This window comes from Danio rerio, chromosome 5, assembly GCF_049306965.1.
Source record: "Danio rerio strain Tuebingen ecotype United States chromosome 5, GRCz12tu, whole genome shotgun sequence".
NCBI lineage: Eukaryota > Metazoa > Chordata > Actinopteri > Cypriniformes > Danionidae > Danio > Danio rerio.
Window position 1 is genome coordinate 7,255,001 of NC_133180.1, and position 15,000 is coordinate 7,270,000.

Sequence of the window (15,000 nt, forward strand, 5' to 3'; positions counted from 1 at the left end):
TGTTTGAAGAACCAAATTAACCAGAGATCAGTTATCAAGATTAAAAGATGCAGGAACTGCCAAATCATCTTAGATCATTTAAGCGAGGTACGAAGAATGGATCCTGAACTGAACTAATCTAAACTGAACTGAACTTAAACCCTGAAAACCGAACTACACAGTTTTAGTTCACTATAATCTTATGTGAAGCTGCTTTGACACAATCTGCATTGTAATTAAGATGAATTGAATTAAATTTAAAATAAGAAATCTGTTATTAAATTCTTGTCACACAACCAGCGATCGCTTTCCAGAGATCGCTGGTTCTCACACGAACTCTCAAAACTACATTTACGCATTTCCCAGGACTATATTTTCATACATGCACTGCTCCCAAACACGCATGCCTGTTCACTCATCTATCCTGATTGCAATCACCAGCTGAACCTTGTCACAGACTGATATCACTCCATTCATAAGCCACTCTTTCACCCTTCCAGATGGCCGAGTCTTGTTTGCATTTTGTGACATTACAACGCGTTTCCCTGTCTTGTTTCTCCGTGTCTCGATCCTAGCCTTGTATCCTTGTTATCCTGTTTAGCCGCCTGCCTTTCGATCTTTAGCCTGTTTAACGTTTATGATTCTGGACTGCCTTAATATACCCGTTTGCACCTGATGACCACTGCTTGCCTGACATTGAATAAACCTGCATATTGGATCTTACCTTCTGTTGTGAGTGTCACTCCCCCCAGTCGTTACAATTCTCACCTTTATAGTCCTTTATAGAGTCCTTTGTTTGTCTTCAGAGCACAAATTACATTAATTGCTGGAGATCCAGAACTCAATTATTAGTACTATGATCATGGCAAAGATAAAAATAATTAGTTTTTAGAAATTAAAATGATTGTCTCCGTTAAACAACACTTGTGAGATATTTTTTAAATAATTAGAATTTGACAGGAGGGCTAATCATTTTGACTGTAAATGTATACAGTTGAAGTCAGAAGTATTAGTCCCCATGTATATTTTATTCCCAAAATTATTTTTGATGGAAAGAAGATTTCTTCAACACATTTCTAAACATAATAGTTTTAATAATTCATTTCTAATATCTGATTTATTTTATCTTTGCCATGATGACAGTACATAATGTTTGACTAGATATTTTTCTAGACACTTCTATACAGCTTAAAGTGACATTAACAGGCTTAACTAGGTTAATTAGGTTAAAGTTAGGGTAATTAGGCAAGACATTGTATAAAAGTAGTTTGTTCTGTAGACAATCGAAAACAAATATAGCTTAAGGGGGCTAATAATATTGACCTTAAAAAATTTTAAAACTGCTTTTATTCTATCCGATATAAAACAAATAAGACGTTCCACAGAAGAAAAAATATTAAAGGAAATAGGGGGGGGGGGGTAATTTTGACTTCAACTGTAAATATTCAATATATATAATACAATATTGAATATTCAACTGTAAATATTCAATATATATAATACAATATTGAATATTCAACTGTAAATATTCAATATATATAATACAATATTTTTAGTATTGATCCACATCTGTAGTGGTCACTTTATTTTGAGGTGTCTTTGTTACAGTCTAACTACTCATTTATATTGATTAATTACATATAGCCCCTATATGGTAAGGGTTAGAATGCAGCTTATAGGTATAGTGTTGCACTGTAAATAAAATCCATAAATAAGCAGTTTCCTATATTTTGTGATTCATGTTTTTATTTTTATATATTTTTTTCAGTTTATTTCTGCTGTTGAGTTTTATTATGGAATCTTGATCTTTTTTCCAACAACTTTCAACCTTGAAAAGTTACAAAAAAGTGACTTTAATGGACATTTGTAATAGTTTAAAGTGATGTTTTGTCTGGTGTTATATATTACGCTACAAAAACCTTGTAATAAACTACCAGGGGCCTGTTTCAGAAAGGAGGTTAAGTGAAAACTCAAAGTATTTTAACCCTGAAATGAGAGAAACTCTGGGTTTTTCGTTTCAAAATGGCAGGTTTGTTAAACTCGAGAAAGCAGGGTAAGTCAAGCCTGTTTCTGAAAGAAAGGTTACTTTAACTCAGAGTCAGTTACTGTGGTAACTTACTATGTGAACCTAACCTGGTCAGGAGCAGGTTTTATTCTCTAAACTCTGAGTTTCTGTCGGTCTCCTCCCCATTTTAAAGACGAAGCGGTATTTCTCGCCTTAGCCTTGCGTTTCCACCCACCTATTTTAATGCTCATTTTGGATATGTGCATAAAAACGATTGATGGAAACGTCATGATGGACTTAACTTTTGAAAATATGCATAAGGACACGCGCATAATTGAGCAGGATAAACTTTTATTCGATAGAAAATATGCACATAAACTACGATGGAAACACATTTACTGAACAAATTACAGTATGTACATTAAAAAAGGTCTTCATATGATGATGAAAATGTGTTTAAATGGACAAACCAGCAGGCTGAGCACACTGTAACACGTCTTAAATGTTGTTTTAGTCATTTTAAAATGCCTTAACTGTTTCAGTATTAGTGTATTTAATTAGACTACCTCCGAGCATCTGGAGCTTGTCAAGAGTCTCCGTGTCTCATGGCTTCAAACGTGTTCATTGTCTTCTGAGGCGCAAGTACATTTATTAAATAAATAATTGACGAAGCTTCTTCTACCACAGTAAATTCTGTTTTTACTGTCGATATTTGGCGCCAGTTAATCAGGAAGTGACGATTTTGTTGTCTTTGACTCGTTGGATGGAAACGCTGCTTTATTCGCATCTTTTATATTCCAGTTTTGCACATAAATTTATGTAATATATTTGGATGGAAACATAGATATTGCCTACCTTTTAGTCACAAACACAACAATAAATAATTAGCTTAAATTCATTGACCTTCGACATGTACTGTAACTAGATTAATGGGATTATTGTTCTTTTTAAGAATTATTTTTAGTACCGCTTACCTTCTAAATGTTATATCAACCTCTATCATTTGATCAAGAAAAAAGGCAGACACACAATTGCTATGGTCACTCGTAATATCTGCGCTCCATTGAAAATGCCTTTTATAGTCACGGTGTGCGCGCTTAACTCTGAATTGGTCTACTCAAAGTTAATTGACCCAACTCAGATCAGCTGTTCTGAAACCGAAAACTCAGAGTTTTTTATCTCTCGGTAAATCAACTCAGAGTTCAAGTTTAAACTCCGAGTTGTTTGAACCTCCTTACTGAAACAGGCCCCAGCACATTTTCTCTTATTCTTACAGACTTATTTCTCTCTATGTTATTTATTATACAGTGATATATAATAAACAATAATTATACACATAATTGAGTACACCCGCTTTTGAAAATGAATATTTTTCTCAATTTCTCAGTGAATATAGGCAATGTATTTTGGTGCATTTAAGCAAAACAGATTTATTAACCAGATATATTTATTCAAATAATATTTTAGTCACCAAACATATTTAGAAATTGAAAGATAGTACAATAAAATTCAAGCAAAATATTAAAAAAAAAAAAAAAAAAAGTACAACATACAAAATAACCTTCTTGGTTTTTCCTCTGTTTAAAATTTGTATTTAATATTTTTCTAAAACATATAAATTTGGCTGTACTAGTTTTTGAACTGTTATCGTAAGGTATTTTGTTAGATGAGCTCCAGATCTGGCTTTAGTACTGACTAATTTATTATATATATGGACAAATATAATATTTTATAGCTTCCTATTAAAAATATCAATTTAAAAGAGAGATTTATGAGGCGTGAACTCATATATGTTGAGCACTGTACATTATATTATTTCAAACTCCTAAAACAACAATAAAAGTCACTTTGTGAAACTGTAAAGTTGAATTTTTAACATTAAAAGTCGACAGAGCATCAGAGGACCAACATCCCATAATGCAATTCACAACTGTAAATAAAAAGAAAACACAGAAGATATGTAAAGTTGAATTTTTAACATCAAAAGTCGACAGAGCATCAGAGGACCAACATCCCATAATGCAATTTACAACCGTAAATAAAGAGAAAACAAAAAATATGGAATCTGTTCATTAACAGATATTGTTTACAGTGTTAACAGTTTCATCAGTGTTGTCTCCTCATGTCCTGATGCTGGTGTTTGTGTTGTTCAGGCTCAGTTGAAGCGCAGGAGTGCCGCTCTAGATTCAGATGCTCAAGCAGAAGCTGCTACCCCTCCGTCTGTTCCCTCTCGCTCTCCCCGAACACCCAGCAAGACCCTCGGCCCCCGAGTGCTGCCCCCTGCTGACGCAAAGGATGCTAGGTAAGTGGACCAGAATCTAGAATGCATGTCTGCGTCTGAAATCGCCTACTACACAGGTACTGCATTTGAATATAAATGTACTACTCAGCCAGTAGAAAAGTGCGTTCTGTACAGTATGAATGTCAGTAGTGTGAATTGAACTCATGTACCACATCCGCCATTTTCTCAGCATCACGTGACCTACCCACATCAGTTGGGTAAAGTCCAGAAACAGCTGAAGTCAGAATTATTAGCCCCCCTGAATTGTTATTAGCCTCACTGTTTATTATATAATATAATAATTTCTGTTTATTCATAATAAACATAATGTTCATAATAAACCTAATGTTTATTATATAATAGCCTCACTGTTTATTTTTTCCCAAATTTCTGTTTAACGGAGAGAAGATTTCTTCTGCACATTTCTAAACATAATAGTTTTAATAACTCATTTTTAATAACCGATTTATTTTATCTTTACATAATTACACAATTGGTAATATATATATATTATAATATATATATATATATATATATATATATATATATATATATATATATATATATATATATATATATATATATATATAAATATATATTATATATTTAATATAATATTTAATATTTTTAATATATATTACATATATATATATATATATATATATTTTTTTTTTTCTCTCAGAGATGGGTTCCGGCTGAAAGGGCATGCGCTGCGTAAAAAACTGCTGGATAAGTTGGCTGTTTATTACACTGTGGCGACCCCGGACTAAGGGACTAAGCCGACAAGAGAATGAATAAAAATATATATATATATATATATATATATATATATATATATATATATATATATAATCATCTCATCTCATCTCTGAAAAAAATAAAATATATATATATATATATATATATATATATATATATATATATATATATATATATATATATATATATAACTCATCTCTGAAAAAATAAAAAAATAAAAAATAAATATATATATATATATATATATATATATATATATATATATATATATATATATATATATATATATATATATTTATTTATTTATTTATACAACAGTTCTGTCTGGTTCTCAAATCTGATTGGCTGATAGCCGTGCGATTTTCTGCAATATCAGAACTCCTACAGCTTCTTTACCCTTTGTGTATATTACTCCGCCCACATACAGCCAGCAAAAAGCAGACACTACAGATCTAAAGTTTAAAAGATGCTTGCTTAGCTGTTTAACTGTCAGCTTATGATTTGAATCCGGAAGACTCTCTTTTTGAGACTCTCCATGTTTGATTTTGTTTTTATATACACAATTATTCCGTCAAACTGTTGTATAAACGCAATATCACACTTGTAGCAGTGCGATATGACTGTATAACGACACTGGTGGGTGCACTAAGGCACTTGGCCTGCAGCCTCGTGCCAACGCACGCCTCCCACCAGTGCCAATATACAGCCATATCAAAAGAACAAAGAACAAATTAATTTTTCAATGACTTCTAATCTCTCACAAAACACATTTGATGGTGGTAGATACTGTGGTCAGGCCCGGATTGGCTAATCAGGAGGATTCCTGGTAGGCTGCTCCGTTTTTTTGGCCATGACAGCAGGTGTCCCTAGCTGCCTGCCCTGCACTCTGAGCAGTCGCGCTTTTATCATTCATTCATTTATTTGACCATAGCCTCAATCTTTTTATGCATCATTTGACCGCAGCTCCACTCTTTTTATTTGTTTTCTCGCATCCCCGTGAGCAGAATGCAGCCTGCATTTTAATAATGTCCAATAAAGAAATCTATGAAGTCCGATTCTTGTCAGAAGTTGACTTTCAATCTTCACTCAGAGATACATAAACGAATTCAAATAAAGTAAACAAAATATAACCTCAGATTTCAAGCATCACGAATGCGATAAAGAAAACTGTGACTCCGCTGTCTTCTAAAGAACGCACTGCCATCAGATTTGACAGACAGTACTTAAAGAGTTCCCACACACTTTTTAACATGCTATATATCCTCAGTGCCAAAGGCACCGAATATCCATCTGAACAACACACATAAATATTCTCAAATGCAAACAAAACTGTTTTAAAAAAAGTTCTTAAATGCATACAATTAAAAAAAACAACCCGGGCTCATTGTGGAAACCGCGAAATACATCCCAGGAGGTACGTATTCGAGCAGTTTTTGTTTTCGAGGATGCGCGAGAGGCCGCTGTGCGCGATTTTTCGCGTCTCGAGCGCCTCTCGGGAGCGTGCGCCTTTCACGCCCGTGCTGTTCTCTCGTGAAAAGCCGCCGGAGGCCGCTGTGGAGCGACCGACCGTCGGACTGACTGACTGACTGAACGATCGACCGGGCGGCCGGCCAACCAGGCCGCCCTCCTCTTCCTCCTCCTCCTCCTTCCCTAACCCCAAGTGACGGTTTGCAAAAGCCGTCCAGAAAAAAAAAAAAGCAAAATCCCTTGTCTTTGATTTCGACCACGTTTTCGGATCCCGCCGCGTTCTCGCCCTTGTTTTTTGGATTCTGTTTTTTATCTTACCTGATTTCTGGAACCGCTCTTCCCCGGACCCGATCCCGGTCGTCCCCGCGGCCGGCTCCTCCTCCTCCGGTCTCCGCTCCGCTGAGGTAACACTGCGAGCTAAGCGGATAAACTGGTTGCAGCGGGAAAGCCCTCCACACGGAGGCGAGCCGTCAGCCGGCGAGTGCAAAGAGGAGGAGCAGAGCGGCGTCCCACAGCCCCGCAGCGTTCGCTCGAAAAAAACAAAACGCGGCCATACGTACCTCCGGCCACGTAAATTGCGGTCTTCAGAAACTTCCGCGGGGCTACGTTTTCAGAATGAGCTTGGGTTGCAAAAAAAATATTCAAAACTGAAATGCATCATGTAACATTAGTTATTAAATTCAAACAAATAGGCTCATATATTCAGATATTGCAGAAACGGGCATAGTGATTGTAACTCTCTTCACAACAACACAGACACAGGTTGTTTCTCCAGAACGGGCGTTTATTTAAGGTCGTCCATAATGTTCTTTGCGGCTGTTGCCGTGACGCCGTGACGCCGTGAGAACTGTATTAGTAAATGAACACAGTACAAACGTATAAGCAATTATACAAACTACGATTATCTAATACATTATTAAGCAAAACAAATACCTCGTTGGTCGCTTGTCATGAAAAGAGGGTCCTTGGATTAATAAAGTCTTCTTCACTGTCCTTTGAATTATGACAGCAGCAACTTTATGCTTCTTAAACACATGTAACTTTACACAGCACTGACATGCGTCTGATCATCGTCAGTCTATCCGGGGATCCATAAACAAGTCACTCACATTACACGTCATTTCCTCAAAGTGACACGTTTCCATAATAAACGTCTTAAAGTACAACATATGAAATAATAACACATTTGAACCTTTCAACACGTTTACATTTATAAATACACCTCAGCTAAATTAATACAAAATATTATGACCTTAAATTACTAAAGGATGAAATATGAAACAAATATGTAAAATAAATATGCGATTATGCAAAAATGCTTAATAACAGCACTTACACTCCCACCAAAATCTCCTTTACTTGAAATGTGAGATTTTCTATAAACAATTATTGAAGTTAAATCAAGTTTCAGAGTGTAATTGTGTCATGTGCCTGACTTAACTGGCTTCAATTAAAGTGACTACCTTATGAACTGGCCTTTCTAAATACACTGATCTAGATTGTGGCTTCCCTTTGACCAATGTAGTGTCACTAAGTAGTAACTTCAACTTTCTTACAATGCCATCAGCACTTGAGTATGTTTCCACTACTCTAGCAAGCTTCCACTCATTTCTCTGAGCACTCTCATCTTGAAGTATCACAATGTCATTTACTTGTGAATTTCTTGATGTTCTCTGCCATTTCTGACGTAGCTGGAGATTTAGCAAATATTCTCGTTTCCATCTCTGCCAGAATTCATTTGCGAGGAACTGCACTCTTTTCCATCTTTTACGCAGATAGAGGTCTTGCTTATCAAAGTTTCCTGGTGGTGGTACAATGACTGAAGACTTCATAGTTAGTATGTGGTTGGGAGTGAGGGGTTCTGGACCAGTAGGATCGTGAAGATGTTCAACACTTAATGGCCTGCTGTTGATTATGGCCATTGTCTCATAGAGGAATGTTCTAAGAGTCGTTGAGTCAAGTCTGCAAGCAGATCCATCGAGCATGGCATTCAAGATGCTTCGTATTGTCCGTATCTGGCGCTCCCACACTCCGCCCATATGACTCGCTGAGGGAACATTTACTACAAATTCACAACCAATAGCTCGAACACGTTCTTGATCCATCCCTCTGAGCAGATCAGAAAACTCTCTTCTGGCACCCATGAAATTTGTTCCCTGATCGCATCTTATTTGTCGCACAGGTCCCCTAATAGCTACGAACACCCTAAGAGCGTTGATGAAGGCATCTGTCGTCAAATCATCTAGAGTCTCTATGTGCACTGCTCTAGAGCACAAACAAGTAAACAGCAATCCATACCGTTTTAGTTCCTTCCTTCCTTCCTTTACTATGAAAGGGCCAAAACAATCTATTCCACAGCATGTAAAGGGGGGAGATGTCTCAGTTCTTTCTTCTGGCAAATCTGCCATTTTTTGAATCTCTGTAGTTCCTCTGTATCTTCTACATTTTACACATTTGTAGATATGTGACGAGACCACACTTCCACATCCTAAGATCCATATTCCATTCGCACGTATCTCATTCATTGTCATGCCCCTTCCTTGGTGGTATATGCGCTCATGGTGATGTTTGACGAGTAAGGCAGATATATGAGACTTTTTTGGAAGTAACGCAGGATGCTTTACATCATAATCTAGGCTTGATCTTGTTAGCCTTCCTCCCACCCTGAGAAGACCTTCCTTGTCCAAGAAAGGACTCAATCGATGCAAATTGCTGTGTTTGTTTAGATAATTTTCTTTCTGAAGTTTAATATGTCGAATGTCTTCGGCGAAGGCATCATCTTGTACAATTTTAATGATGACATTTTCTGCTGCCTTTCTTTCTTCAAGACTAGTCATTCCATTCCTTCTTGGTTGAATTCCCTTGAATTCTCTGACAAACCTTTTAAGCCTGGCGACTGCTCTCACCAAACTTGACCAGTCTGAAAATTTTGCAAATCGAGTAACCATTAAATCGATCTCTTTAGTCCTGATGGTATGAATGTTGGTCTTGCGGAGCTCAGGGTCAGTAATTTCCAGATCCCTCACCACTTCCTCTTCACACAGAAGGATTTTCTGCCACAGAAAGTCAGGTCCTTTTAACCAATTGGACTCTTTTAGCTGAGCAGCACTCAGCCCTCTTGAGGCATAATCAGCAGGATTGTTTTCTGAACTGACATGTCGCCATTGTGCTGGACATGTGCTGGACCTTATGCGTTGAATCCGATTTGCTACGAATGTGTGGAATCTTTTGGCATCATTGTTCACATAGCCAAGAACTACCCTTGAGTCAGTCCAGTAATATTCTTGCAAATCTTCAATCTCAAGCTCTCTTTTGACAATGTTTCCATTTCGGACTGAAGTCACAGCTGCTGATAGTTCAAGTCTCGGGATAGTTGTTTGCTTGGTGGGGGTTACTCTGGCTTTCCCAATAACAAGTGAGCAACTGATTTGTCCTGTTTCATTTGTTGCTCTAAGATATGAACAGGCACCATATCCACTAAGACTTGCATCAGAAAAGCTGTGTAGCTCATAAGAAACAGGCCTGTCAAAATTTGATGAAAGGTAGCTTCTAGGAATCTTTAAGTCAGCCAAATGGGGCAAATCTCGAAGCCATGACTCCCATTGTGGTAGAATATGCTCAGGCAGATCTTCATCCCAGCTTACTTTATCTTTGCACAATACTTGAAGAATCTGCTTGCCTACTAGTAAAAAAGGTGCTACAAACCCTAACGGATCGTAGACAGAGGCTACTGTTGAAAGAACACCTCTTCTAGTCATTGGATTTTTCTTGACTATCACTCTAAATTGGAATTCATCTGCTTCAATGCACCATTGAACTCCAAGTGCACGTTCTATATGAAGCTCTCCCAAAGCCATATCCAGATCTCTGGCCTGAGCACAGTCCTCAGGTGGTATTGTGGCTATCACTTCCATATCATTGGAAACAAACTTGTGCAGACGAAGATTTCCTGTTTTACACAAAGCTCTTGCTTCATCCACAAGATGTATAGCTTCTGCAGATGTACTTACACTTGTTAAGCCATCGTCGACATAAAAACTCCTCTGGATAAACTTGATAGCCTCTTCACTAAAGCTTCCATGACCTTGCGATGCTAAGTACTTGAGTCCAAAGTTTGAGCAGCCAGGGGATGAAGCGGCACCGAAAAGGTGTACTCTCATTCTGTACACAGAAGGCTTGGAATCCAGATTGCCATTGTCCCACCAAAGAAATCTCAAATAGTCTTGATGTTCCTTTGTAACATGAAATTGATGGAACATTCTTTCAATGTCACACATAATGGCTATTGGACCCTTTCTAAATCGACACAGCACTCCAACTAAGGTGTTGGTGAGGTCTGGACCAGTCAAGAGGTGATCGTTTAGAGAGGCCTCTTGGAAGCGCGCTGAACAATCAAACACCACACGAATCTTCCCTGGTTTGTGGGGGTGGTAGACTCCATGGTGCGGAATGTACCATGCTGATTTGTTATCAAGCTCAGAACTTGGAACTCTTTCAGCATCTCCTCGGCTTATGATGTCACTCATGAAGTGTACGTAATCTTCATAATACTGTTTGTCTCTCCTCAGTCGACGTTTTAATGAGATAAGTCTATGAATTGCAGATTGTTTATTATCTGGTAAACTAGGATTTTCTGTCTTGAAAGGAAGTGGGAGTTCAAGGTGTCCATCCTCTTTGTGTTTCACACCTTCCTTTACTTTAGACAAAAAGAGAATATCTTCTTGAGAAACTGGATTGTCATCAGCACTATGATCTGTGAAGTCTAACTCGAGTGCCTTAATTATGTCTGTGGGAAGTACTTCCTTGACTACATTTCGACATACAAAATGCACCTCTTGCTTTAGCTCAACTGATGGCTTCACTGTAGGCATCACTGGGCAAACTAAAGTTCTATGACTGACTCCAATCGCATCACCATAGTCATCTGCTGGATATGAGCATCCAACTATGCTCCAGCCGAGATCGGTTCGTTGTGCATATGGATGATTTTCTTCTCCAAATAAGATTTCCTTAGGCAGAAGTGCTTGCTGACAGTTGTAGCCAATCAAAAGTCCAACTTCACAGTCCAGTGCTGGTGGAATCTTATTTGCCAACTGCTCCAGATGAGGCCATTTTAAAGCAGTGTCAGACGTAGGTATATGTGACCTGTTCACTGGAATGAATTCACGTGTGAAAACTGCTGGCAGATGTATAATTTTCTCAGAATTATGCCCTCTCACCTGCAGACCAGAAACCTTATGACAACGTATGGTCGTTGACCTTGAGGACATCGTGGATAACTGCAAACTAGCGTTCTCCATGTTCACTTTAAGCCTTTGAGCTACTTCATCCAAGATGAAAGTGGTGTCACTCTGCGTGTCTAAAAGTGCATAGACAAGGATTTCTTGATCGGGCAGTTTTGTGGATGATACCCAAACTGGTATGATCGTGGATGTTTGTGTGTTTGGGCCTTCCTGCCTAATTGTATTGGTAATTGCAACGGCAACTATCTCCGTTCCATCAGCCTTTTCCTTTGAATCGCCACTTTCTTTCACAACAGACCTTTGATATTCTTTGAACTTGTCATCATGCAAACATGTAGGATGTCTCTTCTGACACTTTTCACATGTGCTCTTATTTTCACATCTTCTTGAATGATGACCAGTTTGCAAACAACCAAAACAAAGTTTTTCTGTGCGAACAAACTTGACACGATCCTGAACATCCTTCTCTATGAACCTTCTGCACTTTGCTAAGCCATGTCCTGTTCTTTTACAAAATACACATGCTGGGAAAGTACTCTGAGTTGTGTTTGTGTAAAATGTTTTTGCTTGAGAAGGCTGGTTTCGTGAGTATTTCGGTTTTGTAGCTTCCACACTCCTAAGTGCCTGTACCGAAGAAATAGGATCGCAGGCGAGATCCGACTCATTTGACAAGAAGTCTACAAACTCCTTGAATTTTGGGTAATCTCCATATACCTGTCTGAATTCCATCACCTTACGGTTCCATCTAGACACTAACCAATCTGGCAATTTTAGTAGAATCCTTTGATTTTCGTTACAGTCATTTAGAACCTCCAAAGTCTTCAGATGAGGCATCGCAGCTTCACAACTCTTGAGGAAGTCAGTGAATTCTCTTAGTTCACAACCATCTTTAGAGCTTATCTTTGGCCATCCATGCAGCTTATCTCTGAATGACTTCCCAATTATAAATGGGTCACCAAAGCGTTTTTCTAACAGCTGCCAAGCAGAATCATATGCTTCTTCAGTGCCAAGTAAGAAAAAACCTTCTACAGTTTTCTTTGCAGCGCCACCTAAGTATTTTCTTAAATAATACAGCTTCTCATTTTTTGGGATGTTTTTCCTGTCAATCAATGTCTCAAAAGAAAGACGCCAATCCTTGAATTTTAATGGATCTCCAGTAAACAATGCAGGCTCTGAAATAGGAAGACGATTGGCACTCATAACTTCTGCTAATGTGCTGACCAGGTCAGAACCATTTTGTGCTTGGGCCATTAATGGTGAATATAGTGAACCTTGAGGTGTGCGTTGTGGGAGATGATTTTGATCTTGGTGTACAACTGGCTGGGACTTTGGAATAAATGAAGGACTTGATGCATGTAGCACCTGCGTTGGCTCTGGCAGAGACTTATGAACAAAGGAAGAGCTTATGAAATCAGGAACTTTGTTATCAATGACTGATAGAGCATCTTGTTTCAATTCAGCTGCTTCAATGTCTCCTTCCGCTTGATCATAGACCCTAACTCGTGCTCTTGCAGCATTCAACTTCTTTATTTCCTCCAGGCGCTCAAGATTTCTGCGTTTATCTTGCATTGCTTGTTTCCTGGCCAGATCCTCAGATTCAAATTGTGCCATACGTAGTTTACTTTCTGCCTCTAACCTTTGAAGTTCAGATACTTCCCTGTCTTGCTCTTCCAACACCGCCAAGACTTCCTGACATGCAGCTGCTTCAGCTACAGCTTCATTTCTTTTGCCTGAGTGGATGCTAGAATGGGTTGAACTGCATTTAGTTTGATGAGACAGTGGTCTTGATAAAGAGCTTGTTGAGTCTAAGACTGATCCAACATCAGGCCAGGGTTCTTCAATTTCATCTGATGCATGCCCTTCAAGATGCATTTGTGCTCTTTTAACAATGAATCCTGAAAGCGATATGCACACATCAATCCTGCGTCGTAGGTCTTGTTCAGGAATTTGAACTTGACGTAGTTCTTCATATATGGCTTTCACATTAGAACAGCTGCTTTCAATATTGTGAATAAGCTCATTCAATTCTTCTTGAGAAGCTTCATCCGAGAATATTTCCTTACTTAATCTTGCATAATATCTCCACTTCTCATAAACTATTCTATACTGTCGCTTTAAACCCTTTAACTTAGCTTCTTGAAGCTCTTTTCCCTTTTCTGTAAGAGTTCTAGCTCTTTCACTTCTTCGCAGCTCTGTAGCTTCAGGTTGTGCAGGTGATATTTCCCCTTTACGGCAAGTCTCTGTTTGTGTATCAGACATTTTGATATAAATATTAATATTACTGTATATGTATGGTGTATGTAAACAAAATTAGTGAACTTAGACTGTGTAAATGTAGCTCAATGTAAAATGTAAATGTTTACTGTATAAAATCCTTAACGCCTGTTAAACTACATAAGAAATAAAATATAAAGTATGTATGTCAATATTGAATTAAAGTATTATCATGTAACAAATTCCCTTGTTAAAGAAATAATCAGCAATTAGTTGACTATATAGATGCAGTATAAACCTAAAATATTCCAAAAATAAACTCAAGTTAAATTTACTGACTAATCCTTTCACAAACCACTTTTACATCAGTAATATTGAACAAATAAATCAGTCGATTTCAATTTCAGTAACTAATGAACTTATCAATAACTTAAATGCACTCTAAAATAATACCAGATAAATATCAGCACATTAAATTTGTCCCAAAACTGAAGGCTGAGCAACACAATTAGATTTGAGTCCTTACTGCACTTTCAAGTTCAATCACTTCTCTGACCACCTTAACTGTGGCAGAGTACTTTCTGATTTCAGTCTGAAACGTTGCACTTTCAACTCAGTCTAATCATCACTGTGTGTAACTGCGTGTTACTTCGGCACTGTAACTTGAGCCCTCCTTATCTTCAGCTGGACGTTGTCTCGACGTTACCCGCGAGGACGTTGCTTTCATACCCGCGTCGATCTGCGTCGAGTTCTCACTGTAACTCTCTTCACAACAACACAGACACAGGTTGTTTCTCCAGAACGGGCGTTTATTTAAGGTCGTCCATAATGTTCTTTGCGGCTGTTGCCGTGACGCCGTGACGCCGTGAGAACTGTATTAGTAAATGAACACAGTACAAACGTATAAGCAATTATACAAACTACGATTATCTAATACATTATTAAGCAAAACAAATACCTCGTTGGTCGCTTGTCATGAAAAGAGGGTCCTTGGATTAATAAAGTCTTCTTCACTGTCCTTTGAATTATGACAGCAGCAACTTTATGCTTCT

The 15,000-nt window shown here is 37.9% G+C and overlaps 1 protein-coding gene across 2 annotated transcripts in view; it reads left to right on the forward strand.

The window, feature by feature from the left end:
* The window catches only part of tnks1bp1 (tankyrase 1 binding protein 1), a 69,042-nt gene that overhangs the window by 48,231 nt on the left and 5,811 nt on the right, over window positions 1-15,000 (forward strand). For both annotated transcript variants that reach the window (NM_001267589.1, XM_073950313.1), the window contains 1 exon segment: window positions 4,138-4,286. In NM_001267589.1, the coding sequence (NP_001254518.1) occupies window positions 4,138-4,286 (149 nt within the window).